This window comes from Citrus sinensis, chromosome 4 (genome assembly GCF_022201045.2).
Source record: "Citrus sinensis cultivar Valencia sweet orange chromosome 4, DVS_A1.0, whole genome shotgun sequence".
In the NCBI taxonomy this organism is placed as follows: Eukaryota; Viridiplantae; Streptophyta; class Magnoliopsida; order Sapindales; family Rutaceae; genus Citrus; species Citrus sinensis.
The window spans coordinates 25,459,573-25,485,130 of NC_068559.1; the positions used below are offsets into that span (position 1 = coordinate 25,459,573).

General features: G+C 35.3%; 5 protein-coding genes across 12 annotated transcripts; 2 read left to right on the forward strand and 3 right to left on the reverse strand.

The window, feature by feature from the left end:
* Positions 1–1,062: 1,062 nt before the first annotated feature.
* On the forward strand, positions 1,063–5,799 carry LOC102620445 (U-box domain-containing protein 6-like). Of its 2 annotated transcripts, none has more exons than XM_006495143.4 (6): positions 1,063–1,311; positions 2,149–2,243; positions 2,603–2,788; positions 2,921–3,028; positions 3,394–4,565; positions 4,831–5,799. In XM_006495143.4, the coding sequence occupies exons 2-6, from the start codon at positions 2,193–2,195 to the stop codon at positions 5,639–5,641; spliced, it is 2,328 nt and encodes a 775-aa protein (XP_006495206.1). In that variant the 5' UTR covers positions 1,063–1,311; positions 2,149–2,192; the 3' UTR covers positions 5,642–5,799. The 2 variants fall into 2 exon arrangements, with proteins under 2 accessions (XP_006495206.1, XP_024950217.1); XM_025094449.2 differs by lacking the exon at positions 1,063–1,311 and adding an exon at positions 1,369–2,075.
* A 357-nt stretch (positions 5,800–6,156) lies between these two features.
* LOC102620898 (AAA-ATPase At3g50940-like) lies at positions 6,157–8,427 on the reverse strand. The gene is made up of 2 exons (XM_052439965.1): positions 6,910–8,427; positions 6,157–6,828 (listed from the first exon to the last, which is right to left on the reverse strand). The coding sequence occupies exons 1-2, from the start codon at positions 7,885–7,887 to the stop codon at positions 6,553–6,555; spliced, it is 1,254 nt and encodes a 417-aa protein (XP_052295925.1). The 5' UTR covers positions 7,888–8,427; the 3' UTR covers positions 6,157–6,552.
* A 3,830-nt stretch (positions 8,428–12,257) lies between these two features.
* Positions 12,258–13,202, reverse strand: LOC102623859 (uncharacterized). The gene has a single exon (XM_006484278.4). It carries the CDS (start codon positions 13,200–13,202, stop codon positions 12,258–12,260), a length of 945 nt encoding a protein of 314 aa, XP_006484341.1.
* Positions 13,203–14,245: 1,043 nt separating this feature from the next.
* On the forward strand, positions 14,246–17,162 carry LOC102623357 (OVARIAN TUMOR DOMAIN-containing deubiquitinating enzyme 4-like). 4 transcript variants are annotated; one of them, XM_015531963.3, is made up of 6 exons: positions 14,246–14,559; positions 15,151–15,272; positions 16,361–16,401; positions 16,481–16,579; positions 16,695–16,859; positions 16,972–17,162. In XM_015531963.3, the coding sequence occupies exons 1-6, from the start codon at positions 14,502–14,504 to the stop codon at positions 16,985–16,987; spliced, it is 501 nt and encodes a 166-aa protein (XP_015387449.1). In that variant the 5' UTR covers positions 14,246–14,501; the 3' UTR covers positions 16,988–17,162. The 4 variants fall into 4 exon arrangements, with proteins under 4 accessions (XP_015387449.1, XP_015387450.1, XP_006484065.1 ...); XM_015531964.3 differs by having other exon boundaries at positions 14,253–14,526; XM_006484002.3 differs by lacking the exon at positions 14,246–14,559 and adding an exon at positions 14,581–14,826.
* An 82-nt stretch (positions 17,163–17,244) lies between these two features.
* On the reverse strand, positions 17,245–23,592 carry LOC102623857 (uncharacterized). 4 transcript variants are annotated; one of them, XM_052439796.1, is made up of 10 exons: positions 23,259–23,592; positions 22,036–22,807; positions 21,463–21,549; positions 20,606–21,372; positions 20,034–20,313; positions 19,717–19,923; positions 18,699–18,872; positions 18,227–18,424; positions 17,990–18,103; positions 17,245–17,839 (listed from the first exon to the last, which is right to left on the reverse strand). In XM_052439796.1, exons 2-10 carry the CDS (start codon positions 22,735–22,737, stop codon positions 17,504–17,506), a joined length of 2,865 nt encoding a protein of 954 aa, XP_052295756.1. In that variant the 5' UTR covers positions 22,738–22,807; positions 23,259–23,592; the 3' UTR covers positions 17,245–17,503. The 4 variants fall into 4 exon arrangements, with proteins under 4 accessions (XP_052295756.1, XP_052295754.1, XP_052295755.1 ...); XM_052439794.1 differs by having other exon boundaries at positions 22,036–22,815; XM_052439795.1 differs by lacking the exon at positions 23,259–23,592 and adding an exon at positions 23,152–23,173 and having other exon boundaries at positions 22,036–22,815.
* Between the last annotated feature and the right edge of the window lie 1,966 nt (positions 23,593–25,558).

The window sequence follows — 25,558 nt, forward strand, 5'->3', positions numbered from 1 at the left end:
TATTTTCTGAATGTAACTAAATTAACGTTTGTTTGTAAATGTATATTATTAATTTAATACATGCGATCAATTAGTATATTCAAATAAAATCAATAGTATTTTCAATTTCATAACATTTGGTAAATATAAAAGTTTGACTATAATACCACTTAGGACCATTTTGAGATTGCAGTAGCCGATGAAATAAATTGCTTATGTTTTGCAAATAAAATAAGTTATTTTATTAAAACAATAACTTTGTATTTGGTAAATTTGATTATCGTAGTAATTGTGAGTTTGAAAATTAGTATACAAGTGTCTGGTAATTTTTATTACAAAAATGTTATTTTATTATATAATGATTAAAATATACATAAGTTTAACATTTGTTGTCTTTTATTTATATATAAATATTTATGAAAAAAACACATAATTATATTTTTATTAAAATGTTACAATTATAATAAGAATTTTATAAAAGTATAGTAACTTATCTGATAACTTGTCTTTTACCTATTTTTAGAAACTATAGTTAAAATAAAAAAACATATTTTAAAAAATTTATCAAATATTATTTTTTTCAAAACTTATAAATTAAGCAGTTTATGTATATTTAATCTCAATTCCAAATGGGATCTCATTTAATGTTAAAATGATATTTTACTTTGTATTATATTTATTGAAATGGTTTCAAGCTCAGAGGTGTGAAACTGATGAAAGCAAATTTTCATTTTCAACTTATGAGGGGGTAAAAAAAAAAACTTTTGAAAGGACGCTTCGGTCATTGTACTAAATTTATGACAGATCTGTCATCTGTGTACCGACAATCGAGGAGGTCGGCAACTGTCGGCCGGTGGACTGGGGAGACATTAGCGGCGAAAATTCCAAGCCTTTCAAATTCAAAAACATCAATTTGTTCTCCAATAATCAATAACTAACCTATTAACTAATTAATCATTCTTCTCAAACAAAAAAAAAACTAATTAATCATTAAAGAATAACGCACTCCCACTCACTGTTTATCTATTTACTTTATTTCCCCACTCAAAACAAATTATATATATATATATATATATATAAACTATTTCCTTTACTCCTTTCTATTTACACCTTCACTCAATAATACCGAACCGAACATCAACTCAACTCTCATCTGTCCATCCTCTCAGTCTCGCCAAAATATCTCTCTTTGAAGTTTAAAACTTCTAAATTTGAAGCAAAAGAACCTAAATCTAATTCACGGATCGTATTATCCCAAAGTCCCTGTTTGGCTCCTCAAGTTTCTGTAAATGCTTTTTTATGAAGCCTCCTTGGCTCATACCGATTTTCCCGGTACGTTTTGGCTCAAAACCTCAGTTTTTTTTTTTCCACTTTAAAGTAAATGAATAAATTTCCTTCCGTATTTCCTTTATTTTTGATATATCTATTTTTCGGGGATTTTCAGTTTTACGTTGGCAATTCGCGTTGGCAACGTGCCTTATTTGTTTTTATAGTTACCTATAAATTCGGCGACTCGCGTTTTATTCTGTTTTTGCGAGTGTCGATTAGCTGATAGAGATTTTTGTGTCTGGTCTCGGTTAAGATTTCATCCCGGGGGTCATTTTCGAGAAATCATTTTCCTTATTTTCTTTGGGTTGTAAGATGCTTTTTTTTTTTTAATGAAAATATCATTTTCCGAATCACGAATACCTGCTGCTTGATAAAATGTCTAAATCAGATTTAATGCTTTTATTTTTGCATAGTTCTTAATTTTTTGCTTCTTGTATAACGCTAGTACTATATCGTTTTTAAATTTTGTATTCTTATATTTTAATTATGTCCAGATCAACTTTGATCATGAGAATTGTGAAATGAAATCGTACTTTGTAATTCTTTTTCGAAATTCCCTGTTTGGTTTCCAAGAAAATTGGAAACTGGGAAACTACATCATCAATCAATCAAGCCAAAAGCAATTCGTTAGCGTAGCTGAGTTGGCTTTCTATTAAAAATCGAAAATTCATCCAGACGAAATTTTATACGAGACTCGGTTTATTGGCTTGCTATTTTCAGTCATTGCAAAAGAAAGTAGAAACCGGGGCTTGTTTGGACAAGTATAGGTCTGCTTGAGATATTCAAAACATTTTCCTTTGTCAGTTGGTGATTATGATTTCTTCTACTTTATCATTTCAGACGATATAGATTTGCAATTTGGTTTTCCACTGTGAACGGGGATTATGGATATTGCCGAAGTCGAAGAAAATCTGTTTGCGGCTAGTGATGCCAAGGTATGAACTGTTTATACCAATTGATTGAATTTGAATGGTGCATTTGGCAATTTTGTTGAATTTTTTCACTGGATTTTGGATAGCTTATTGTTTATCTTATTAAATAGTACTATTTTACTTTTCATTGACAAGGGGGCATTTTTGTTTACATGTTTGGTAGTTGTGTCTTTATGCATTAATGCATTATGTATGCCCATTTCAGATCAAATGTTTTATCCCTAGTTGACAAAGACTCTCTAGATTTTTATGCTAATTTGATTTTAAATGAGGGTGTTATAGTACAATATACGGTTACATTTATCAAATTGGTCTTTCAAACATTAGTTTCATGTCATTACTGAATATCAATTCTAATGCAGTTACATGGAGACATGTGCAAGAAACTCTCTGCACTTTACTGCAAAATATTGTCTGTTTTTCCTTCCTTGGAAGCGTCACGGCCTAGGAGCAAATCTGGCATTCAGGCGTTATGTTCATTACACATAGCACTTGAGAAGGCCAAGAATATTCTTCATCACTGCTCAGAATGTAGTAAACTTTACCTGGTATGAACATTTTGATACAATATTTAACGTTAGCCTCAATTTTTTGGTCAATTTTTTTCTACTATATTTATGTCTGGCGAAGTATGAGGTTTTGGGGAGGAATGTACTAATGCTACAACTTTTATCATGTAGGCTATAACTGGGGATTCTGTGCTTTTAAAATTTGAAAAAGCACGCAGTGCTCTTGCTGAGAGTCTTAGGCGAGTTGAGGATATTGTTCCTCAATCGATTGGATGTCAGGTAAACTTTTTTCCAGTTCAATTTTGTGTCCGGCATTGAACAAAACTTCTCGTGTTATTGCAACAGGTAGTTAAATCAGAGATAAAAAATGTGAAATGGAAATTTAGGTGTGTGGAATTGTTTTGTAAGTTTGTCTAAGCTGATTGGTGTTGCTTTTGTGCTTGGTGGTTTTCTAAATAATTAATTCTTTTTTACTATCTGCCAGTGGGTTGCCATGCTTTACAGTGAAGTTCTCTCTTTATGTAATGGGTGTTTCTTCTTCAATTTGATATTATAGTTTCTAATGAATTGGTTACCAAATGCCATACTTGCTTTTCTTGCTGTTTAGTGATTTTTAATTATTTTTTTTATCGGAACACTTTCAGATTTTGGAGATTGTAAATGAGCTCGAGACAATTGCGTTTTCACTTGATCCTTCTGAGAAACAAGTTGGTGATGATATAATTGCATTACTCCAGCAGGGTAGAAAATTTAACGACTCTAATGACAATAATGAGCTTGAATCATTTCACCAGGCTGCTACTAGACTTGGTATCACTTCCTCCAGAGCAGCTCTTACCGAGAGAAGAGCTCTTAAAAAACTTATTGAGAGAGCTCGTGTGGAGGAAGATAAGCGGAAAGAATCCATTGTGGCCTATCTTTTACACCTCATGAGAAAATACTCCAAGTTATTTAGAAGTGAGATGATAGATGACAATGACTCACAAGGTTCAACTCCTTGTTCGCCAACTGTTCAATGTTCTTTTGAGGATGGGGTGCACAATGGCAATGAGCATGCCTTTGACCGCCAGCTATCAAAACTTTGTTCTTTCAATTTTAGGCCAAACAATAGGAGATCAGGGCAGATGCCCCTTCCGCCAGAAGAATTGAGGTGTCCGATATCATTACAGCTTATGTATGATCCAGTCATAATTGCTTCTGGACAAACATATGAAAGGATCTGCATTGAAAAATGGTTAAGTGATGGGCACAGTACCTGCCCAAAAACTCAGCAGAAGTTGCCTCATCTTTGTTTAACACCAAATTACTGTGTTAAGGGTCTCATTGCTAGCTGGTGCGAAATGAATGGAGTTTCTGTTCCCGACAGTCCTCCTGATTCTCTTGACCTTAACTATTGGAGGCTGGCTTTGTCTGAGGAGTCCACCAATTCAAAATCAAATGAAATTGTCCGCTCTTGCAAATTGAAAGAGATGAAGGTTGTTCCTTTGGAGGTGAGTGGAACAATTGAGGAGTCAGAATACAATGATATTGAAAATATTTATGCACAGGAGGATGAGTCTGGAACCAATGTGTTTGAAAGATATCAGGATTTCCTGAATGTCCTGAATGAAGGGGAAAACTTGGGGCAAAAATGCAATATTGTAGAACAAATAAGGCTCCTGCTGAAGGATGATGAGGAGGCCAGGGTTTTCACGGGAGCAAATGGATTTGTTGTAGTGTTGTTGAGGTTCCTAGAGTCAGCTGTGTGTGAAAGGAATTCATATGCTCAAGAAATTGGGGCTATGGCTCTATTTAACCTTGCAGTCAACAATAACAGGTTTGTGCTCTTGTTCAATGTTTTCTTAAAGCACTGTATAACTGTGTTGGCTTCAGTATTGGTATTGGTTTTGATGGTATTTTAGCCATAGATATAGTCATTAGGAATTTAATACATTGAACAATGATGGGGGTTACCGTGCATAAGAATCAACAAATAGAAATTACCTTTTTGTGGAATGTTTTGTTTCTGTTCCTATTCTTCATTTATTTGTGAATCACATAGATGTTAATTTCTTCTCCTTTTTTTTAATCTCAAATTACAGAAACAAAGAATTGATGTTAGCTGCTGGAGTGATTCCATTGCTGGAGAAAATGATCTCGAACTCCAACTCTCATGGTGCAGCAACAGCACTATATCTGAACCTCTCATTCCTTGATGATGCCAAGCCTATCATTGGCTCAAGTCATGCTGTCCCATTTTTAGTTGAGCTTTGTAAAGGCAAAACTGAACACCAATGCAAGCTTGATGCCCTTCATGCTCTTTATAACCTGTCCACTATCCCCTCCAACATTCCAAACCTTCTTTCAGCTGGCATTATCAGTGGCCTACAATCTCTTGCTGTACCTGGTGACCCCATGTGGACGGAAAAATCATTAGCAGTTTTGTTAAATTTAGCTGCAAGTGCAGCAGGAAAAGAAGAAATGAATTCAACCCCAGGCTTAGTTTCTGGGTTGGCAACGGTGTTGGACACTGGTGAACTCATTGAGCAGGAGCAAGCTGTTTCATGTCTTTTCCTTTTGTGTAATGGGAATGAGAAATGTTGTCAAATGGTTCTACAAGAAGGGGTCATTCCTGCACTTGTGTCGATTTCAGTGAATGGGAGTACAAGAGGGAGAGACAAGGCACAGAGACTTTTGATGTTATTTCGGGAGCAGAGGCAACGGGATCATCCACCTGTTGATATCGGACAACAAGATGATGATAGTAGTGAGAAGCTGAAACCAACATATACTCCCACTCCCGACCATGCTCCAGAATCAAAGCCTCTATGTAAATCTATATCAAGAAGAAAGATGGGAAAAGCTTTTAGCTTCTTGTGGAAGAGCAAGAGCTATTCAGTTTCCCAGTATTAAAATAGGCGCCCTTAGCTTTGTAAATTTTCCCTGTATCTTCTTTTCTATTTCCTTTTCTGTCCTGCTACCGCGGGCATAATTTATTTCTTGTTACTCGTAGAGAAGAGATGTACAGCCCTTGTAATCAATGGATTTTGGTCTAGTTTCCTTATCTTCAACTTCTGGGTAGGAGGACATATACATTATACTCACGATTGATGATCTGAATATCTGATGCCCTAAACTTCGCCTCTCTATGCAAGTTGGTTGTCTCTGCAGTGAAAGTTGACACCGTTAAAAGAGATAAAAAAAAAAAGGCCGGCGGGCTTTAACAAGCCCGTCTAGCTCAGTTAGTAGCTTGTGGTCGACGGTTCGAGCCCCACGGTGGGCGTTCGGTTTTTGACTCTTGATAAGAGAGATCCGCTTCCCCGGCGAAGGTAATGGGAAAAACAGATCTCTTACTCCCGGAGTATGCCCATGTGCTCTCGTTCGGTTATGGGTTTCAAATTTGGACAAATGGATAAACATTATACCGAGACAAACATTGAGGTTTTTTATTACTGTATTAAAAGGTTGGCTCATCATTTAAAATCACACCATATCCATTACATGATGAATAATTAGGATTCAATAAGTCTGCAAGCACATGATAAAACTTCAGGCAGGCAAGTGGCTGCCAGGTTGGTTGTCTCTCCGCACGAGTCACGACCACGCTATCGGACATGTTTGGCTTATAGACCTTTTCGATTCCGTTTCGTATTGCTTCTCCTCTTCTTCGCCTTTCTGACAAACTCGCCAATCTTCTCATCGCCTTCAGCTTCCCTACTTGCCTTCTGTTTGTTACCAACTTCAGCAACTTCCGTCTTCTTCCTCTTGAGAAACTCCACTAATCCTTCAAGAGCAACCTCAGCAACTTCACTTTTCATGAGCTCTTACGCTATCTTTGCCGGCGTTACCTCCACTTTCGTTAACAGTTCATCGATTTCAGGAAACAGGTTGTGATCATTGATGCCCAAGTAGTTAGAAACGAGAATCCTGATCCCACTTGGATTGCAATAAGACATGTGAATGTGCATGTCCATTCTGCCTGGCCTTAGCAATGCAGGGGCTAGCCTGTTTTTGTGATTGGTTGTGAAGACAATAATTCTCTCGTCACCACAGCTTGACCATAATCCATCAATGAAATTAAGCAAGCCAGATAAAGTTAACTGTCAAAATACATCAAAAGATAATTGTAATTAGAGCAAGGATACTGGGGGCTTCATTCAAGAATTAGCTAGCAAACTCACCTTGCTGTACTCACTCTGCTCCACACATTCTCCATTTTGTCTATCTTGCAACTTAACACTGCAATCAATATCCTCAATCACAAGTATTGAACGGTTTGAAGTGGACACTAACCGTCTTCTTAGCTCTGAGTTGCAGTAAACGCTTGTAAGCTCCATATCATAGATGTTGAATTTCAAGTAGTTGGCCATGGCAGCAATCAAGCTTGACTTTCCGGTACCAGGAGGGCCAAACAACAAGTACCCACGTTTCCAAACCTTTCCAACTCTTCTGTAAAAGTTCCTTCTCTTCACAAATCTGTCCAAGTCATCTATCGAGGCCTGCTTCATGGACGGGTCCATTGCAATCTTGTCAAATGTTGCTGGATGATCAAGATTTGTTGAACCCCAAGCTCCTCCTCTATCGCTATCTCCACCGAAATGTCCTACTGCATAGAGCTTCACCACTTTGTTTTGCTCTTTGATGGCATTTGATTTCTCCATTACATATGGCAAGTATATATTCAATATTCTCTCCATGTACTTCTTAGGAAAACTGAGCTCAATTACTCTTTCGGCCTTTCCCCTTTGAGATGATCGCTCTTCGGTTTCCTTACAAGTCATTTCCCACACGAGACAGATTCCTTCAAATATGTCACTGATCTTCTCACCTTTGTTGATTGTCACTGACAGGTTTTTCTCTTTTGTAGTTTTGGAGACCTTGAGTTTCTCCAGAGATGCAGTGATTTTCGTGCTCAAGTAGAGTTCAGAAGCTTCATATAATTGATTGATGGAGAAGCCATTGTACTCATCAATGATGAGAGTCATTTGAGAAGAATGGTTTGTGAAAAGGCCTCCGAGTTTCGATAACATCATGGTTTGGAGTTGCTTGGGAATGATCTGGCTGGTCAAAGTCTGAACTTCATTGATCACTGTCCGAACTAGCATTGCTGATGCTGCGAAGGCGGTGTATGTTGACAGAACTGATGTAGCTGAGGGCATGCCTTTGAGAGAAAATATTTTTGCTCTTGATATGAAGAATTGTGCTCTATGGTGTTTTTGCGTGCTTGGCTTCTGGGAAATTTAAATTGGATGATTTAATAGAAGACAGGCTTCCATTGGAAGCTACTTGATGATACAGTAACCAAGTCAGATTATTTTCATAGGAGCTTGCTTATGTTACAGCTTCTGCAAGTAACATAGTCAATGGGAATCTTCCACTGGTGTTGGTGCTGATGCAACCTAGGCAAGGGAGCTGTTGAAGCAAGGTCAAAATGCCAAGGCTGTTAGTTGCAGCTTCTGCAACTTAGCCGTGTCCTATTTTCATAAGCTTCCATCGGAAGCTGATCAATGATTAGGAGATTCGATTGCATAGAAGAGTCAGAGCAATCCAAGTCAACTCAACCAATCAGAATCATGCACGCTGGGAACAATCGTCTCAAGGAATTCTTGCAATAAGTTTAGTTGACTCTGTCTTAGAAAAAATAAAAAGTAAAAATTAAGCATTGACAATCTTCTGCACAAATTATAAGAAAGGCCAAAATTAAGCTTATATTTAAAATTTCAATAGAACATGCTTTAATTTCCAGTTTTGATCTACATCATTTACTCATGTCACTACATTTTAGGGGGTGTTCACGAATCAAATTTGCGGATTGGATATCAATCCATATCCAATCCAAGATTTTGTAGATTATAAATTTTCAATCTAATTCAATCAACAAATTGGTTAAATTCAATCTAAATCTAATCCATACGTCTGCGGATGGGATGTAAATTTGACTCAATCCATATCCAATCCACCATTTCTGTGAATTGTTTTGTGGACTAATTTTTTTTAATTCTATCCAATCTAGGAACTAAGTAAATAAAAATATTAATATCAAAAATAATTTTACTACCGATCAAATTTAAAAGTAAACAAGATTTAAATTAATTAATTGTTTAAATAAGACTAGAAAATACATTCAAAATTTTAAAATATAACACATCAAAAAGAAAAAATCTCATTCGTTTAAATCAGTACATAAAAAATAACTGTTTAGGTAGCTATATTTGTTTATTTTTATTTTTTATTATTATCAGATAAGATATAACATGCTATACACACACACACACACACACACACACACACACACAATATTTCTATTATCCGAATGTCCGGATATTAGCTATCCTCCGCATGTTGAATATAAGCGGTTGGATCAAATTGAGTCAATCCAACGCTCTTACAACCCTCTCTCACTTTACCGCATCGTCGTTTTTTTTCAACTACTTCTTTAGTGGTTGCCCCTTCTTTAGAGCATACATACTCCTTCCTTACAATTTTGCCTGTGTGACTTTTCCTACTAAAATTGATTCTCACACTAAAACCAGCCTTTTTTGCATATTCATTATAAAATTCATGAACGTCATCTAGTAAGACAATTTCTTGTCCCAACCTGGGCATATGATCATGCGGTATGACTACGGGTTTGTAAACTTTGTCTCTCTGCTCTTGCATGGCTTCTTCATAACTTTCCCCAGTGTCTACTCCAATATCATTCATTCTCTTCATAAATCAAACAAGAAAAAAATTCATTATAACATCACGATCTATAATAATTAATGTGAAAATGGATTTTACCTACATGGAAATTAGAAAGATGCAGACAAGAATAGAACAATGCAAATAATAAAATAAAAGGCGTCTGATTACATTCATAACTCATGAGCAAAATAATAAACACATATATTTTATAAAGAATTTAGCATACCTGTTATTAATTGTGAGAACACGCCAACAGTAGCGATCAAAATTAAAAATTAAAGTCGATGATAATTAGTGTTTTGGCTTGGCAACTAGTTAATAGGCAGACAACTAGTTATATAACTAGGGTTCTTTTACAGCAATAAATCAATATTATATTTGTTGCACTTTACTAGTTTAGCGCACAAAGACTTTAAGAGCGTTGGATTGACCCAGTTTGATCCAACCGCTTATATTCAACATGCAGAGGATAGCTAATATCCGGACATTCGGATAATAGAAATATTGTGTATATATATATATAGAAATGTTCTCATTCGGAATTATAAAGTGCGGGAACGTCCGGAAAACACATAAACTGTGCGGTTTAAGTGATTCAAGTTGTAAATCTTTAAAATCCCACAGTTTTAAAATTTTTCCAAATTTTGTTCACACTTTAAGATTCCGGATCAGAAAACTATTATATATATATATATATATATATATATATATATATGTCCACCGACTACAGATTTTTCAATTTGCAATTCAATTCGAACAACCAATATACAGATTGGATTTTTACGAATTAGATGGATTGAGCAAATCAGATTAGATACTAAACATCCTACTGCATTTATTGTTTTTTTAATCAAACTTGGTTGTTTGCTATGGGCATGTTTGGTTATGGTATAAGAGCTCTCATTGTATTAGAATATTATTATACCATGTTTGGTACTTACATCACATAGTATTACAATGTGGTCAACTCCAAATTTTATGCGGTCAAACACGCATAAACTAAACCCGAGGGGGGGGGGGTCGGGTTTAAGCGGGTTTTGCAACTATTTCAGACCAAAAAAATTAGACTTCCCTCTCGTTCTCACCTTGTCCTCAAATAAACCAAAATAGCTCTCCTTGTTCAATCTGTGATTTCTCCTGTGTAGTGGCTTAACAAGAGCCAACTCCACGATGCTCCACCACCACATCAACAGCCTTTGCCGTGCGACACCAACTCCACCGTAACCTCATCGTGCGACACCCACCCACTGCGTGATACCACCTCCACTGCACCCCACGGCGTGACACCACCTTCGCTGCAACACCATCTCTACTGTGCAGTACAATTGTTCTCCATGTCCTTCACCACCTAAGGTTTGATATTTCATTTGGGTTTAATTTTTTAATTTAGGTTTAATTTCTAGATTAGGGTTTTATTTTATTTGCTTTCAATTTAATCATGTTTTTCCGTTATAATCAAACATTCGTAGCAATTGATTTTTATGGAAAATAAGGGGCTAATTGCTGGGGCTGGGTTTTTAGCCAAGTGCAGAAAATTGCCCCTGTTTGGATTATATGAGAACAAAGGAATAACATCTCTGCATATACTTTATATATGTGTGTGTGAAATGCTGCAGTAAAATGGAAAAGTTGTGGTCCTGATCATCCGTTTGCTTTTAGTTTTTATTGTTCTTTTCCTTTTCTTTCTTTTTAGAAAGTTGGTCATCCATTTGTTCAAATCATGCTTTTCCTGTCAATTTTTTTGTTAGGTTCATATGAAAAAGTAGTATGGTTCATAGTGTATGATTGGCAATTTGAGCAATATCATTATTGTTACACTATTTATTCATACGACAATTAATACAATAATACAATAAATTAGTGATTAAAATCGAATTATAATATCGAGTCATAAATCAGTTAACCCTCTGCAATTAGAAGCTTGTTAAAGCTGGTAACCTATTTAGCTGTCTATGAAAATGGATTTTGTTTTTTTGTTTGGGAGAACATGTTAATAATGAGGTAAGGCATAATCAATTACAGGGGTTACATTAGAAAGGAAGTTGCAAAATTCAACAAGAGTAACTGAAATTACAGCCCTGTTTTGGCGCTTGGCAACAAACTGGATGACAGAAATTACATATTGTGAGGTTACGTTTCTGTTTGTCGCAATTGGCAGTTCAGCCTCGACCGTAACCTTCTTTTTAGTTATTAATATAATTTCCCACTTTTATTTATTTTCTCTTTCTTCTTCTACAATTTGTTAGTTTAAATAAAAGAATTATGATTCTTTTATTTAAACAAAAAAATTGATGTAAAAATTCTTAAATTTAACACTTCTAAATTTAATATTTTTCTAAGTACTAGTAAATATTATTTTCTAAATATATAATTAAAATTAATCACCAAAAGAAATTAATACAGTACAGTGTAACACCAAACATAACATTACTAAAAATTAATACAGTATTGTGTAGCACCAAACATTGTACAACATTATTATAATACAGTGCTAATGCAATACAGCATAATACAATACACCAGCATTAAAATAATGCAATACAGTATAATACAATACGTGTACCAAACGCACCTTATGTGTTTCAAAGCTGTATTCTGTGAGTGTGACCGTGTGATAAAGAGAATTGTATATACAGTGAAACACAAATAGTCAAATACTACTACCACAAATGCGCCAACTGTTATAATTTCATATTCTTTGTATTCTCTAAACTACGCAACGGTCAGTGCAAAATATACTGGCAAACAGGCAGCTTATGCGTTCCCTTTATTAGAAAAATTTGTACTGAATTGATTAAGATTGAAGAATCACTTTTGCTTGCACCTTTACAACGTTTTTCATTCATTTGGTGTATGAAAAAGAACGCGACAGCCAACCCGATTTCTTACATTCTTTTTGTGGTGTCATCAGCCATCCTGACTCAAACAATTCCAAAATTTGATCGCGTTTACTTATGTTTTCATCGGTTTTACTTGTACCCACCTCTTCCACATTTCTATGATCTTCATCCTCGCAAACATCCTGTTTCTGAGTCTCCTGCATTTTGCCATCATCTTTGTTTGCTATGTTTTCATTTGTCTCCTCCTCTCCGTCTTTGCTGCCAATACGTTTCGGACCCCCATTTTCTAAGCCATTTTCATTCTTTGCCATGCTTTCTTTTTTCCTCTTCTCTAGAAGTGCTTCCTTGTATGTCACTTCCTGCTTATCTGTGACATTAACATTGTCAATATCAGATTTCGATGATTGAGCCGTACTAGGACGAGATGATTCTACAGGTTGGTTTGCTGATGGTGATTCATTGTTGCACTCATTGCTGTGTGTATCGACTCTAATCTCCTTCTCTTTAGCGTGTTCAAATTCCCAATGCATCAACATAGAGATCCAATAATTTAGCCATGAAATGACCAGATTCACTGCCCAATCTAGCAATGAATATTGGTGAATAATCATGGGGAATTCTTTTATAGCATCATCAAATTTTTGGGGCAAAGTTTCTGTGATCTCAATGAGCTTGTCTGTTGTGTTAAACACATGTTTTGAAGGTGGGAATATGGTCTCAACTCTTTTCTCAATGGCTAGGATAAGATCATCACCAAAGGAGAGGGTTACTAACAATTGATATTGCAGGGCATAGACTACCGGGCCGGCGAATTCGACTAATCTGGTTAATTTTCTAGCCAGCGAACCTATTGGTCCGCTGAAATCTTTGGACCTTGTGTGGGCCATGTGAGCAATTGATAATATAGCAACTCCACCTGTATGCAACGGGCGGCGTCTAGAGCTCATTCTGGGGCTTAGTGCTGAACAATGAACCCTGAGAAAATCAATCCAAATTTGTCAAAAATTTACGAAGAATCAATCATCATCACCTTGAGATTCAACTTGTAATCACATATTTTTTTGTCGACGCCGAGTGCTAGCAACACACATTATAACAGGACTTTTATACATGATAATGCAGTTTTGTTCTTTAGCTAATCAGCATCATTGAATTTCAGCTAAACAATCTTAAGTTTTAGCCAAGGACATTGTTGGTCCATACAAAAAAACTTAGAAATTGAATTTTCTTTTTCCTTGCTTTTGGAGAAATGACTAAAACTCGTACCTTAAAGAAAGAAAATTGTTGCAGAGCTCAAAAAACTCCCTGAAAAAAAAAATTGATTGGTTTATTTTTGTTCCTTTGGCGTAAAAGAAGAGAAGTCCACGAACTTAATTACTGGTGCAAAAACAAAATAGAAAATCAAATATTTCCAAATGAACTAATTTGATTCCTATATAAGACTTGTGTTCTATTCTGATTTTCTCTCGCGATAAATGCGGGAAAAATAAACGGCTGTTATAAAATTTAGCGGGAGTTTATGGTTGTCAAAAACGATTTTATAACAGATTCGGGAAGGTTTGATTCGCCGATGGTCCTGCACTGTTAGTCACGTGAAAATATGACACGTGTAAAATCAACTCTATCAAAGGTAAAATAATTAGATTATTAGTAATATGTAGACGTTGATGGGGATCAGGATACGGTGCAACTGTGGTACCGTGTCACAGTTACATCCAACCGTTGGATGCACTTGGATTGGTGGAGTCCATTGGCATCTAACGGCTGAATGTAACTGTGACACGCCCGATTGATGGAGTCATGGAGGAGCTCAAGACACTTCCAATTTTCAAGTAAACATTCTTAATTCTTTCACTTTTTAATAATAATAATAATAAATAAATAAAAGAGAGACTAGATGAGTGTTTTGCTGAAACTGTTTACAAATTTCAAGTAGGTTTGTCACAAGTAACTTTTTGAGTATTTCTACAGAGAGCAGAAACTGAAAATGCTTTTGCGCAGAAGCACTTTCGGTCTGTCAGTAAAGATTCGAAGAATTTTCCATCAACGGATGTGAAAAGGAGCCGAAGCATCTTATTCTATTCTCTGATTCTCACTCACACGCCACAACTCCAAAAGGCAAATTCACGCACTGGGTGTCCTCTTATTAACACTTGCCAGCTGAACTGTCAAATTCATTCACAGCTCGAATTCCACTTCACAATGAATCAGGGCTCAAAAGCGAATTTCCAACTTTGCAACTCAAAATGCTGAAACGACAAACTTCCGTTGGTAACAACTCGTCCCAGTTTCAAACTACTGTCCGTATGTTTAATTTTTAAATTAGCTTAGTTTTAACAAAGAATTGTAATGTGCATGCGTTCTCTAGTAAAGAAGGGCTTTTTTCCCTCCTCTTTATGCTTTTCTTCTTGAAATTGATAACAAATCTATTCTTTGCTTGCTTTTCCTGTTTTCTTTTTGCTTTTGGTAGTATTCAAGTTATCTCGTTGTTGTCGGGATGGGGTGATTTTTAAATTATTCTTACCTCTTTGTAAAGACCACCCTGGTAGTTAATTATGGATAATGCCGAAGGTTTGCTCATCTTTCGCCTGTCTTTGTATTTTCTTTTATATTGCCATGTGTGGAAGCCTTTGAATTCTTGGCAATGGTTTGTTTGCATTTATTTTTTTTTTCAAAGATACAAAACCGGAACATGAGTGTTGGAAAAGTATAGTTTTGAAATTGCGTTAACATCGTTGGACAAAATATTAATCCATTGATAAATTTTTTATGAGTACGTAGTTAAAATATATATGTGCATGTCTATATGGTTGGGTGGATGTATATGTTGAATAGCTAAAAGCTTAATTGTCGTCTTGATCGCTTAATGAATGGATTTTTGTTAGCTTGATTCAGGCATAGCTGGTGATGGAAGATGCTTGTTCCGGTCCGTCATTCATGGTGCTTGGCTGAGAGCTGGAAGGCAATCTCCAAGCGACAGCCTCCAAAGAGAACTTGCCGATGAGCTTAGAGCTAAAGTACAGAATTAACTCTTTTTCTTCTTTCCCTGATTTTTAACGAGACTAAAGTATGCTTCTAACTTTTGCATGCTTCAATCTTCTGCCTGGGTACTATTGATGTTGTATTTTGATTATGCTTTCTTGTTTCTTTTCGGTTTCTGTTATATGCTCTAGGGGGCGAAGGTAGTTGCTTAAAGTTCCATATTTTTTTAACGCGTCATGTCTTTTGAGTATTGTTTTAGTAATTTTCTAATTAATAATTTTTTTTAAAATTATGTATGGTAAAAAAATTCTATTAGACATCTTTATAATTAACAACTATCTTACAATTAAAAAATTTTTTAATAGAAAATTAATATTTGATAACTTTAATGTTAAAAAGATATGATTAAAAATATTGTTTAACTAATAATTCATTCATTATTAGTTGTTTGAAAAAAAAAATTATATTATTTACCTTTTCAGTTTCGTAAAAAAATTGATTATTTACTGTTGAAATCTTTAACTTTTAATATTTCTTTTAATTTCTCTTAAAACCTTATAATCTAAGAAAAAAAAGTAGATTAAAAAATGGTTTCTTACTCCTTTCTTTACAAAGAAAATTATCACATTCATTGTTTCATTTATGAAAAAGAAAAAGAAAATAGTTTATTGAAATACAAAACTCATATCTATTATATGATAATCAATTTACCATCTCAACTTTTTATGTGCTATCATTTTAAATATTCTACTTGAAAATAATATTGTTCTTATTTATTTTTTTGTTTATTTTTGTAATATTTCTAGTGGAAGTAAAAAATATATCTTCTTGATTATCTTTTTATTACTGTTAAAATTTAAGAATTAAAGATGGAGTGAATTTTGAATACTTTTATGTTTATTTGAGTATTGAAATTATAAAAGAAAAAGAGGCGCCACAAATTTTTTTTTCCTACTCCAAACTCCAAAGCCGGCCCTGATACGTTCAGCCCTTCTTTGATTAGTTGGTTCTCCTTTGTTTACATTCATCAATATGAATTCACTTGTCCTTCTGTGTTTACCTTCATAAATGCATATATTTCATTTTCACCTAACTTACAGAGGACATGATGTTGTTGGGACAGGTTGCCGATGAATTTTTGTTGAGACGGGCAGAAACTGAATGGTAAAATTTCTTGAGAAAAGCCTATATTATGTTGTCATATGATGGAAGATATAAGTTGAAGAACTTCTTGGGTTGGCAGGTTTGTTGAAGGTGATTTCGACGCATATGTTAGACAGATGCGACAGCCACACAGTTGGGGAGGAGAGCCTGAGCTGCTAATGTCCTCTCATGTACTCAAGTAAGTCACAATCCTGAAGTCATACTTGCTATTAGATTGAAATGACACTCTTTTTAACTGTAAACATACCAAAGTTTCTTGCCTACTGATCAGTACTTATGACTTCTACTTTCAGGATGCCAATCACAGTTTATATGCGGGATAAAACTTCCGGCAGCCTCAAAAATTTATCTGAATATGGTCAAGAATATGGCAAAGAAAACCCTATCCGTGTTCTGTATCATGGTTATGGACACTACGACTTGTTGCGGGGTCATGACGCTACCACACAATCTAGGCTGTAAGATGACTGACCGCATATCATAGAATCTTATCTTTCTCTCTATCTGAACATCAAATAAGGCATAAAACTTGTTTTTAGTCTTAAAAACTTGTTTTGGTGGTATTGGCAGGTGCAAGAAAAGATGATGAAGATGATTATGTAGGCAGTCACAATAGTGCTCAGATTCCTAAGCTGTTTAATTTCATTTCATCCTTCATGGATGAGATTATCTATTAGTTGATGAATTCCTATCGTGTATACAATGAATATTTGGTGATAATCACTAATGTGCATACTTGATGAATGCATGTAATTACAGAATGAATCTTGCAACCCTCTAATATGTTCCGAGAACGGATCAAAGTTTCCCTTGGAAGCAGTGGAAACGGCAGAAAGAAAAGGATTTTAAGCAACGACAAACCAAAAACAGCTCTATTGAAAATCATGAAAGAAAGCTAATAATTGATGTACACAAAGGTGAAATGCCAACATTCCATACGGAAGAAAGAAACTTGTTTCCGTTAAACTGTAACTGGAGTGAACATTGGAGGACTCTAAAAAAAAAAGAGTGAAAAATTTAATATATAGAATCATATAAATTAGAACACACACACACATACATTTATATACAAACCATGTAACAAAGAGGTATGAAAACAGAATCACTGTTCCCCATCCTTCCATACTTCCCGAAGGAGTTTATATCTGATAACTTTTCGACCACCTTGTCCCTTAGGCATCCAGTTGGGAGCTGCTGATAAAGGAGAAGGGTGGGAGTTGTCAGCAATAATTGAAGTAATGGATGAATCCAACTCATCAAGCTCGTCATCACTAGTGTATGATTTTCTAAGCACTGCTGATCCACTCCTCTGCAGAGCTTGATTTCCGACCTCTCCTACAATGCCAGACAATGAAGCTGCAGGAGCTGGTGAATAGACTGTGGGAGTAGCCATGCATGGGAAGCTTGTAAGAGATCCTTCCTCATCCTCACAGGGGACCTAAATCAAGATCAAAACCAAAATGATCAGGCAATGGTTCTCTCTCTAAAATATAATGGACATACCATGTATTCAAGAGTCTGCAGAATGCTAACTAGCGAATAAACACATTTTGCAAAAATAACACTGGCTTCTTGCAAATCAGCTAACCTCAGAATCCAAGGCTTCAAAAACAGAGGGTGAAATTGGGTCGGGGTTAAACTCGTCAGGAACAAAATTGTTAAGAACTCTCTTAATCAATGGTGCACCAAATGTAGGGCATACCTTCAAAGACCAAATTTAAGGAAAATGAGATTACTGAGGGAATAAGAAGGAAACCATCAGATTTGCGCACCCAAAAATTGAATCATTAATGAATATATCACCAAGTACGGTCAAGAATTTCACCTCTTTCCTTGTGTAATTATCAGCAAGCATTTCACATGGAAGCATCATGAGATCACTCAATGCATTAAGGAGCTGAAAAGGCTTGAAAGATCTATCACGTTCAATGCCCTTCTCATCACAAACTTCATTCACGTCTTCAAGAGGGTCATTATCGTCAATACCAAATAAATCTGTAAGCCATCTGGACCAGTTCCCAATCTGAAAACATAAAAACAAGAAGAGAAAAATCCTCAAATCAAAAAATAAAAACAAAGTAAATAAAAGTTGTGACTATCTTTTGTTGTCATATTCCAGGGAGAGTCCAACATGCGACTCTACGAAGGAACATTAGTGAAAAGAGAATGCCAAAAAAGACAATCCTTGTAAAATTGGGAAATAGATGCATGGTTTGCACACTGGGGTCGTAAATATGAAATCCCGTCTTTTGACAAACACCAAACTAGACTCATAAAACAAACTTTCTGGTACTCACAGCATTTTTTAGTTGTGCACCAGCCCCAAAGCTTGATTTTCCGGCCGGAATAGGAAGAACTTTCGGATCACTTATGGGATCAGATACAGGATCTGTTGGCATCTCTTCAGCTGATTCACGAAGAATAGCATTGAACATTGCCACATCTAATCTACCCACCAACTGCTCCATTACCTAGAGAAAACAACAGCAAAAGCACATTTCTGTCAAATGCTTTTCAACGACAGTCAATCATGCTGCAGAAGATCCAACCATGCTGGCATATTATATTGCTTTAATACAACATAAACCAGCAGATACACCAGAAAGTTCTTCGAGAAGGTCTCCTAGGAAACTACAGGGTACAAACAGCTGATATGGCCCATAGCTCAAGACCAACTGTTCTTGCACATGATATTGGAATTATACTAGAGATCATATGCATAAACCATCAGAAGAAAGCGTTCTTTAGGAATGACCAGAAATAGTAGGTTGCTAAGTTGCTCACCGCAAGCTCTATCAAGCAAAATAGCATATTGCAGATAATTTATATATGCTTAGAATCAACGTCGTCCAGAACCCAACCTGTTCAGACTACATAAAATTCAGAACCAACTGTAGGATAGAAGTTCCTTTTTTGCTATCTTTTAATAACTCCAATCATAACAGAGAATTAACAGAATTACTCTCAGGTGTAGTTTGGAGTTCTTTAGGTATATGGCCAAATATCTCATTTCCGCCATGTGATGGAAGATCACTTAGTTACCAAGAATTACATCCATAACCTACAATGCTGCTAGAATATAATCAAATAACAAGTTAAGATTGCCTTGAAGAGACTCACATTCATAGACAAAACTCTTGGAGATATAAAATAACTCATAAAGAACTCACTTAGGAAGAGCTTCATCCCACCACAGTACACTTTCAAGAAATAAAAACAAAAAGGAACACATTTGTTTGCAGACAATTTAGTTAATCTTGAAATTAAACTCATTCATATGCATGTCAAAAAAGGAAATAACAGAAGCAATGATACCAATTTAGCCAGCACAGGCAAGCAGCCACACTCATGTCCTCCTGCTCGAACCGGGCAAAGCCTTTCACATGCGTCTTTGAAAGCCTTCTTCCAGAGTTCGATAGAAAAATTTCCCTGCTCTTGATCACCCAATCCATTTCTTCTTCCAGAGGCTTTCCTTGAGCTTGAGCCTTTCACAGCTGCAGACTGCATGTGGGGAGTCAAAGTCTGGAGAGTTTGAAAAAGGAAACCACATTAGGCATGACAAGAATTTTCATTCAAGCTAAAAGTAGGAGAATTTAGCAGTGGCAACAGACAGAAAAAGAGAAAAATTTGACCTGCCACCACACAGACTCAACGATTCGGGAGAAGATCCAAGCTTCCAACTTTTCCAATGCAACTATAAATGTTTGCAGATTCTCCCAATCATCAGACTCACCTATCACATTATTTTTTTCGATCTCACTGATAGACTCTTGCCTTTTTGGTGTAAACCTCTCCGCCAATCCCTTTTTATCTCCATTGTTAGTGCTTGGTCCGTCGGACAATTGCATTCCTCCAATAGCATGGCTGACAATAGCTCTAAGCAGAACTGTATTTGACAACCAGAAAGTCAGCCTGTAAGAAGAAAACAGAATAATCAATCTCCACAAAACAGATCAGAAAACAGACGTCCATTATCTATTTACATACAGGTTATGCATATAAAACAGAAACATAAACAAGCATGTATTCCATGACCGGACTTATATGACGAATTGACAACTAAATGCCTTTATACCACATATACTTGGACTTCTTGATTCTACAATATGTAAAATCTCTATGATGAAAGTCTTACATAGGCAAAGTGACTGGAACTCAACTTGCTTGAGATTGAAGAGTTTCTCACTAAGCATTGAATACGTACCTTGGAACATCATTCCCACATGCTTTAGAAACCAAAACTAATCCTGAAATAGCAGTCCTCGCTGCACTTGCTCTCTTAGCTTTGAACATTGCTCTGCAAGCATGAAAATAGAATCTAGAAAGGCGCCGTGCTGGAGTGTGTACCTTACTTGTAGAACTCCCATGCTCAGCAACAACTGAATAAAGGCCAACCTCAAGAGCAGCAGCTTCCCTCAATTCGTCTTGAAGCATTTCAATTTTAAATTCCAATCCAACATTCCTGGTGGAAAGTCCTTTGGTTGTTTCTTCCCATCCATTATGAGCATTAGTCATGCCAGCTTTATAAACATCTTTAGAAATATCATTTTTCTTCTCCTTCCCCATGAATTCACTACTACTGAGCAGCCTATTGCTCTTAGCAGACTCAAAGTGCAACTGAGACTTCACATGCTTTAGTTTATCACCTGTAGCAATACCTCTCTGTGCCTCAGGTGATGTCCGGCTATGTGCAAGAGTATTACTCCTTAGTTTAATTTCCCTTTTTGAAGTACCTTCTGGAAATTTAATACCTAGTTTGTCATCAAAAGAATTTTTCTTTACTTCAAAGTTCTGTTTGTCCTGTCCGTTTCCATCCTGATCCTTTTTCTCTTTGTACTCCAAAATACCAATATTTGAGCTACCAGCTCCAACTACATCTAAACCATTTTTTCCACGCCTTCCAGTTATTCTGGCATCCTCAAGATTGATCAGGGAGTCCTCTAAGCTGACTTGATCTGTGTCTGTACCCACCTGAATATGCATGTCTGAGGATAGATTAGTTGATGACAAAGAGGATGAACCAACATTACTAGTTTTATGTAGTCCAACCACTTGATTCACCTCTTCCTTTGCTGGCACTAGAAGTGAAGATAGAGCAGGGTCCCTGTTAACCCTTCTCGTGACATCCTTCACTGAATATGTTTTATTCTACAATCTTATTTGAAGAATGTTATTTAAAATTGCTATTGTACAAAGCTACACAAGTACAGTTTCCAAAACAGAAGGAAAACACCTATCAGTAAATCTGTGGTACTATGATGTCATCCATACAGATTTGAAATTAATGTCCACTATCAGCTCAAAACCCAAATATGATTCACAAGTATAGCAAAGGTGGAATAGATTGACATATGTATGAGTCACATGTGCAGCTGGTTTACTCATCCCAAAGAAAATCCTGATAAAAGTTTCCAGAAACTAAAACATAATACCTAATTGTGCAGAGCTAAATTTATATGGTTACAATCAAACTTGAACATATTAATGCTTTCTTTGTTTGGACACAGACAATGTATTCCAGTTTGAAAGTTTACTTGTTTTTCAGGTCAAATTACCAAAAATCTTGGTGCTGCTGAGCATAGAGAGTCAGTGTAAAGGGATCAGAGAATACATCAAAATAATAAATTTGAGTACCTTATAATTTTGAGCAGGTGAACCCCCCGTAATCTCAAAGGTTGAAGATGAAATTGTCCGTGATGAATGTGAGGAAACATCATCCACCTCATCATCCGTAAAAGAGGCAATCTCGCATTCCTCATCATTTCCTTCATTCGTCAACTCTGAGAATGTTTCACTCCCATCTTTGTCCAAAGACACTTCTTTCAACAAGCTGCTGTTTAATGCCGCGGAGGAATTGTCTTTGTAAAATGGCTCAATAACAAGATAAAAAATGGGTTGAGCCATGTTCCTAGAACTCTTCTTAAAGTTAATCGGAGCACTTATGGCTATGCCTTCCTTGATAATTCCATAATCTGCAAGATTTATAACAGCTGATCCCAAGAGTTGACCTTTAACGCGCTTCTCCTTTCCAGTTTCATACAAGTATATCTCTAAGTAATTCTTCTGAAAACTATCATTAGCAATGCCTTTTCTTGATGCTTCCCCATATAAAGTAACCGAAATTCTGAATCGCTCATTAAACTCAATTTTTCCACCGCCAACACTGGATGCTAAGGATCCAGAATTCAGATCCCCATTTTCCCATTGAAGCAACACAGAATGAACAGATACTAAAGATTGTGATGGAGGCCAAGGTCTAATCTCTTGCAGATTGATCAAATAATCAACTTGAACTGAACCGCGCTTTTTGTTCTTTGTTTTTAGTCCAAGAACCATTATTGCAAAAAAGCGGTGATCTTGCTTTAAGTGGAAAGGCTTAATTTACAAAGCCTTCAATTCATGAACCCTTAAATGCTAAAGCAGAAACAAAAGGAAATGGCAGAATCAGAGATAATACTCCCCATAAGCAATCGAAATTGCATGTTTCACAACAGATAATCAAATAAAGCGAAAGAGCATAACTTCAAATGCAGAAAATGAATCTGAACATAAAGAACCGTGATCAAGTTCATTTGACCAAAAAATAAAGTAATGACATGTTCGGATTATAAAAATAATGAAAAATGAAATTATACCAGAACGTGGGTCCGTATCAGAAACAAAAAATATTAATATACAATCAGTTCATGCATTTTCATTAAATAAAGTAAGCAGAATCCAAGACTAATGATATTGTATAATTATATGAACCTGAAGAGGACCTCCACAAATGAGTAGCCAAATGAATAATACGAGCTAAATATCTAATCCAACCCAGTTCCCACAAAAGGAAAAAAAGAAAAGAAAAAAGGTTTTACCTTAAATCAAAGCTTAGTTGCAATCAAACAAGTTGATGACTTTATAGCATCGGATCCAGTAAAAAGCGACTAGAAATCAAACAAACAAGCAAAGCTCCAGAAGCTGCAGAAAGCAACTACTTAAAAGAAACAAAGTGAAAGATCAAAGCTTTAAAAGAATGGAAATGCAGATTACTTTGTACTAACATTACAGTTTTGGAAGAGTAACTACGACTGAAAGAGAAATTAAAGGACTAATAAGAAGAATAAGAATGTTGTTGGTGCCTTGTTGTCTAGTGCGTTGGTAAAAGGTAGAGGTAGAGGTGTCTGTCGTTTACTTTTTGTCATTTTGGCTGGTGAGCGGTGGCTGGCAGTGGGGTACGTACATGCAAAGCATAGAATTATTTAAATTAAAAGTGATTTTGTGTGCATCCTAGTTATATTAATGGTGCCATTACTTCTTCAGAATTAAGGTGACCTCTAATTAAAATAGGTTAGAATTAAATGAACGGACGTGAGAATGAAATTGGAATAAATTATTTATTTGATTTATAAAAATTAAAATTCCAATCAAAATTGAGATGAGCTTCATTTCTATTAATATATTTATTTCGTGTTGAAATTAGAATGAATTAAAATAAATTATTCTAAATTATAAAAACACCTTTGGTTAAAATTTTGTATTTATTCATTAACAAAATAATAAGTAAATATTTTCAAAATAAAATATATCCATGTTTATTATAACATTGAGCTTAATATTATATTTTTTGAATAATAAATTTATATTATTGTTATTTTAATTATGTTAACTTTTGTTTATTAAAAAAAAAAATTAAACACATTAACCCAAGGCCACGGTCCTAAGGCCAGCCACCTCTCTCCCAGTCCAATTTAACTTTCACTCTGGCTTCATTTTTTAAAAAAATTAATTTAATTAAAGAAATGGAAAAAAAAAACTAAATAACAAAACCTAATTGCTAAAACCTAAAATTGAAAACAATGAAACACGAGGAATTTTAGAATATATTAGAAATAATACAGCCAGTTAGTACATGTATGACATGTGTGATTAAATTTTATATAATCACCATCTACATGTTGATTTTTTAAAAATAAATGTACATATGCCATAACTTCATTTACGATGATGGCTCAAATGATACTTTAGAGATATTTTAGAATTTCTCTTGAAATATCCAAAATGCCGAGACCCATTTATCCTCACCAGTAATGCTAGCAAACCACAATGGAACCACCATACAATAGCGGAATCTGAGACAATTGGAAGTGATGAGAGGAGCAGCTGCGGTGAGGAACATGCACAATGAACTGGGTGTTCGAATATTTAGGACTCACAAAATTTAATTTATATGGGGACAAACTAGGGATTTTTTTTTATTTTTTAAATTTCCATGAGAATATAATAGCAAGTTATGGGAATGGGAATCGTTCCTAACCTTATTTACCGTTCCTTACTTTTGTGGATCCCACGCTCCTTAATTCAATTTTGTAAAGAAAATGTTGGGACTCATTCTCATTCCCGAATCTATAAACTAAACACACTTTAATTAATTTTAAAATGATTAATACACACATCGAGTTCACATCTTTTTTTTTTGTTAGTAATTTTAATGTTAATTAAACAGGAAAAGAGTATAAGGCTTGCATTTATGTTCTAAAAATGAAATTAACATGTGGGTGATCAGTTCATTTCTTATCGGTACGTTCACTTAAGATATGACTAATTAAACCATTTAGTAATCTTATTGGACGGAAAATTTTGTAGAAACTGTGAAAGATTTTAAGTAAAAAGAAATGGCTAAGTGTCCACATTGAGTTAGGAAAACTTCTTTGTCACGTAGTGTTAGGTGTTGATAAATCTTCACGGAGATAAATGTGTTTAGGTATTAAAACTTGCATCTGCATGGATTTTCTTGTATGATGTCGCTTTCATTACCGCCTTAGAATTTCAGTTAGATGGTTAATTACTATTGTAAATAGTCCAACGACTATTATTATTAATTTTATTTTTTTTCTCAAGAGGTATACATATGTGTGGTGAGAACTAATGTCAATGTAAATTATGGTTATCGCAGAGTGGTGTGAGTTTTAATCGGTGAAACCAAATTCTTTGTTTTCGCTAGATCAGAACCGAACCCAAATGACTAATCAGTAATATTTTTGCAGATATTTGAGTAGAATCTCCGCCCATGCAAAGTAATAAAAATAAATAAAAAATTTATAATTATATTATACTATATATACCTATCGTGTTGGTTGATTTTAATTTTTTTAATTACTAAATTGATAATACTAAT

Excerpts from the sequence above, each read along its gene's own strand:
- LOC102620445 (XM_006495143.4), top strand. The coding sequence starts at position 2,193 with ATGGATATTGCCGAAGTCGAAGAAAATCTGTTTGCGGCTAGTGATGCC. Across the intron at positions 2,789-2,920 it reads AATGTAGTAAACTTTACCTG|GCTATAACTGGGGATTCTGT; the intron begins GTATGAACATTT and ends TTTATCATGTAG. Across the intron at positions 3,029-3,393 it reads CTCAATCGATTGGATGTCAG|ATTTTGGAGATTGTAAATGA; the intron begins GTAAACTTTTTT and ends GAACACTTTCAG.
- LOC102620898 (XM_052439965.1), bottom strand. The coding sequence starts at position 7,887 with ATGCCCTCAGCTACATCAGTTCTGTCAACATACACCGCCTTCGCAGCA. Across the intron at positions 6,829-6,909 it reads AGCAGAGTGAGTACAGCAAG|TTAACTTTATCTGGCTTGCT; the intron begins GTGAGTTTGCTA and ends GTATTTTGACAG.
- LOC102623859 (XM_006484278.4), bottom strand. The coding sequence starts at position 13,202 with ATGAGCTCTAGACGCCGCCCGTTGCATACAGGTGGAGTTGCTATATTA.
- LOC102623357 (XM_015531963.3), top strand. The coding sequence starts at position 14,502 with ATGCTGAAACGACAAACTTCCGTTGGTAACAACTCGTCCCAGTTTCAA. Across the intron at positions 15,273-16,360 it reads CCGATGAGCTTAGAGCTAAA|GTTGCCGATGAATTTTTGTT; the intron begins GTACAGAATTAA and ends TTGTTGGGACAG. Across the intron at positions 16,580-16,694 it reads ATGTCCTCTCATGTACTCAA|GATGCCAATCACAGTTTATA; the intron begins GTAAGTCACAAT and ends TTCTACTTTCAG.
- LOC102623857 (XM_052439796.1), bottom strand. The coding sequence starts at position 22,737 with ATGGTTCTTGGACTAAAAACAAAGAACAAAAAGCGCGGTTCAGTTCAA. Across the intron at positions 21,550-22,035 it reads CACCTGCTCAAAATTATAAG|AATAAAACATATTCAGTGAA; the intron begins GTACTCAAATTT and ends ATAAGATTGTAG. Across the intron at positions 18,104-18,226 it reads ATAATTACACAAGGAAAGAG|GTATGCCCTACATTTGGTGC; the intron begins GTGAAATTCTTG and ends TGGTCTTTGAAG.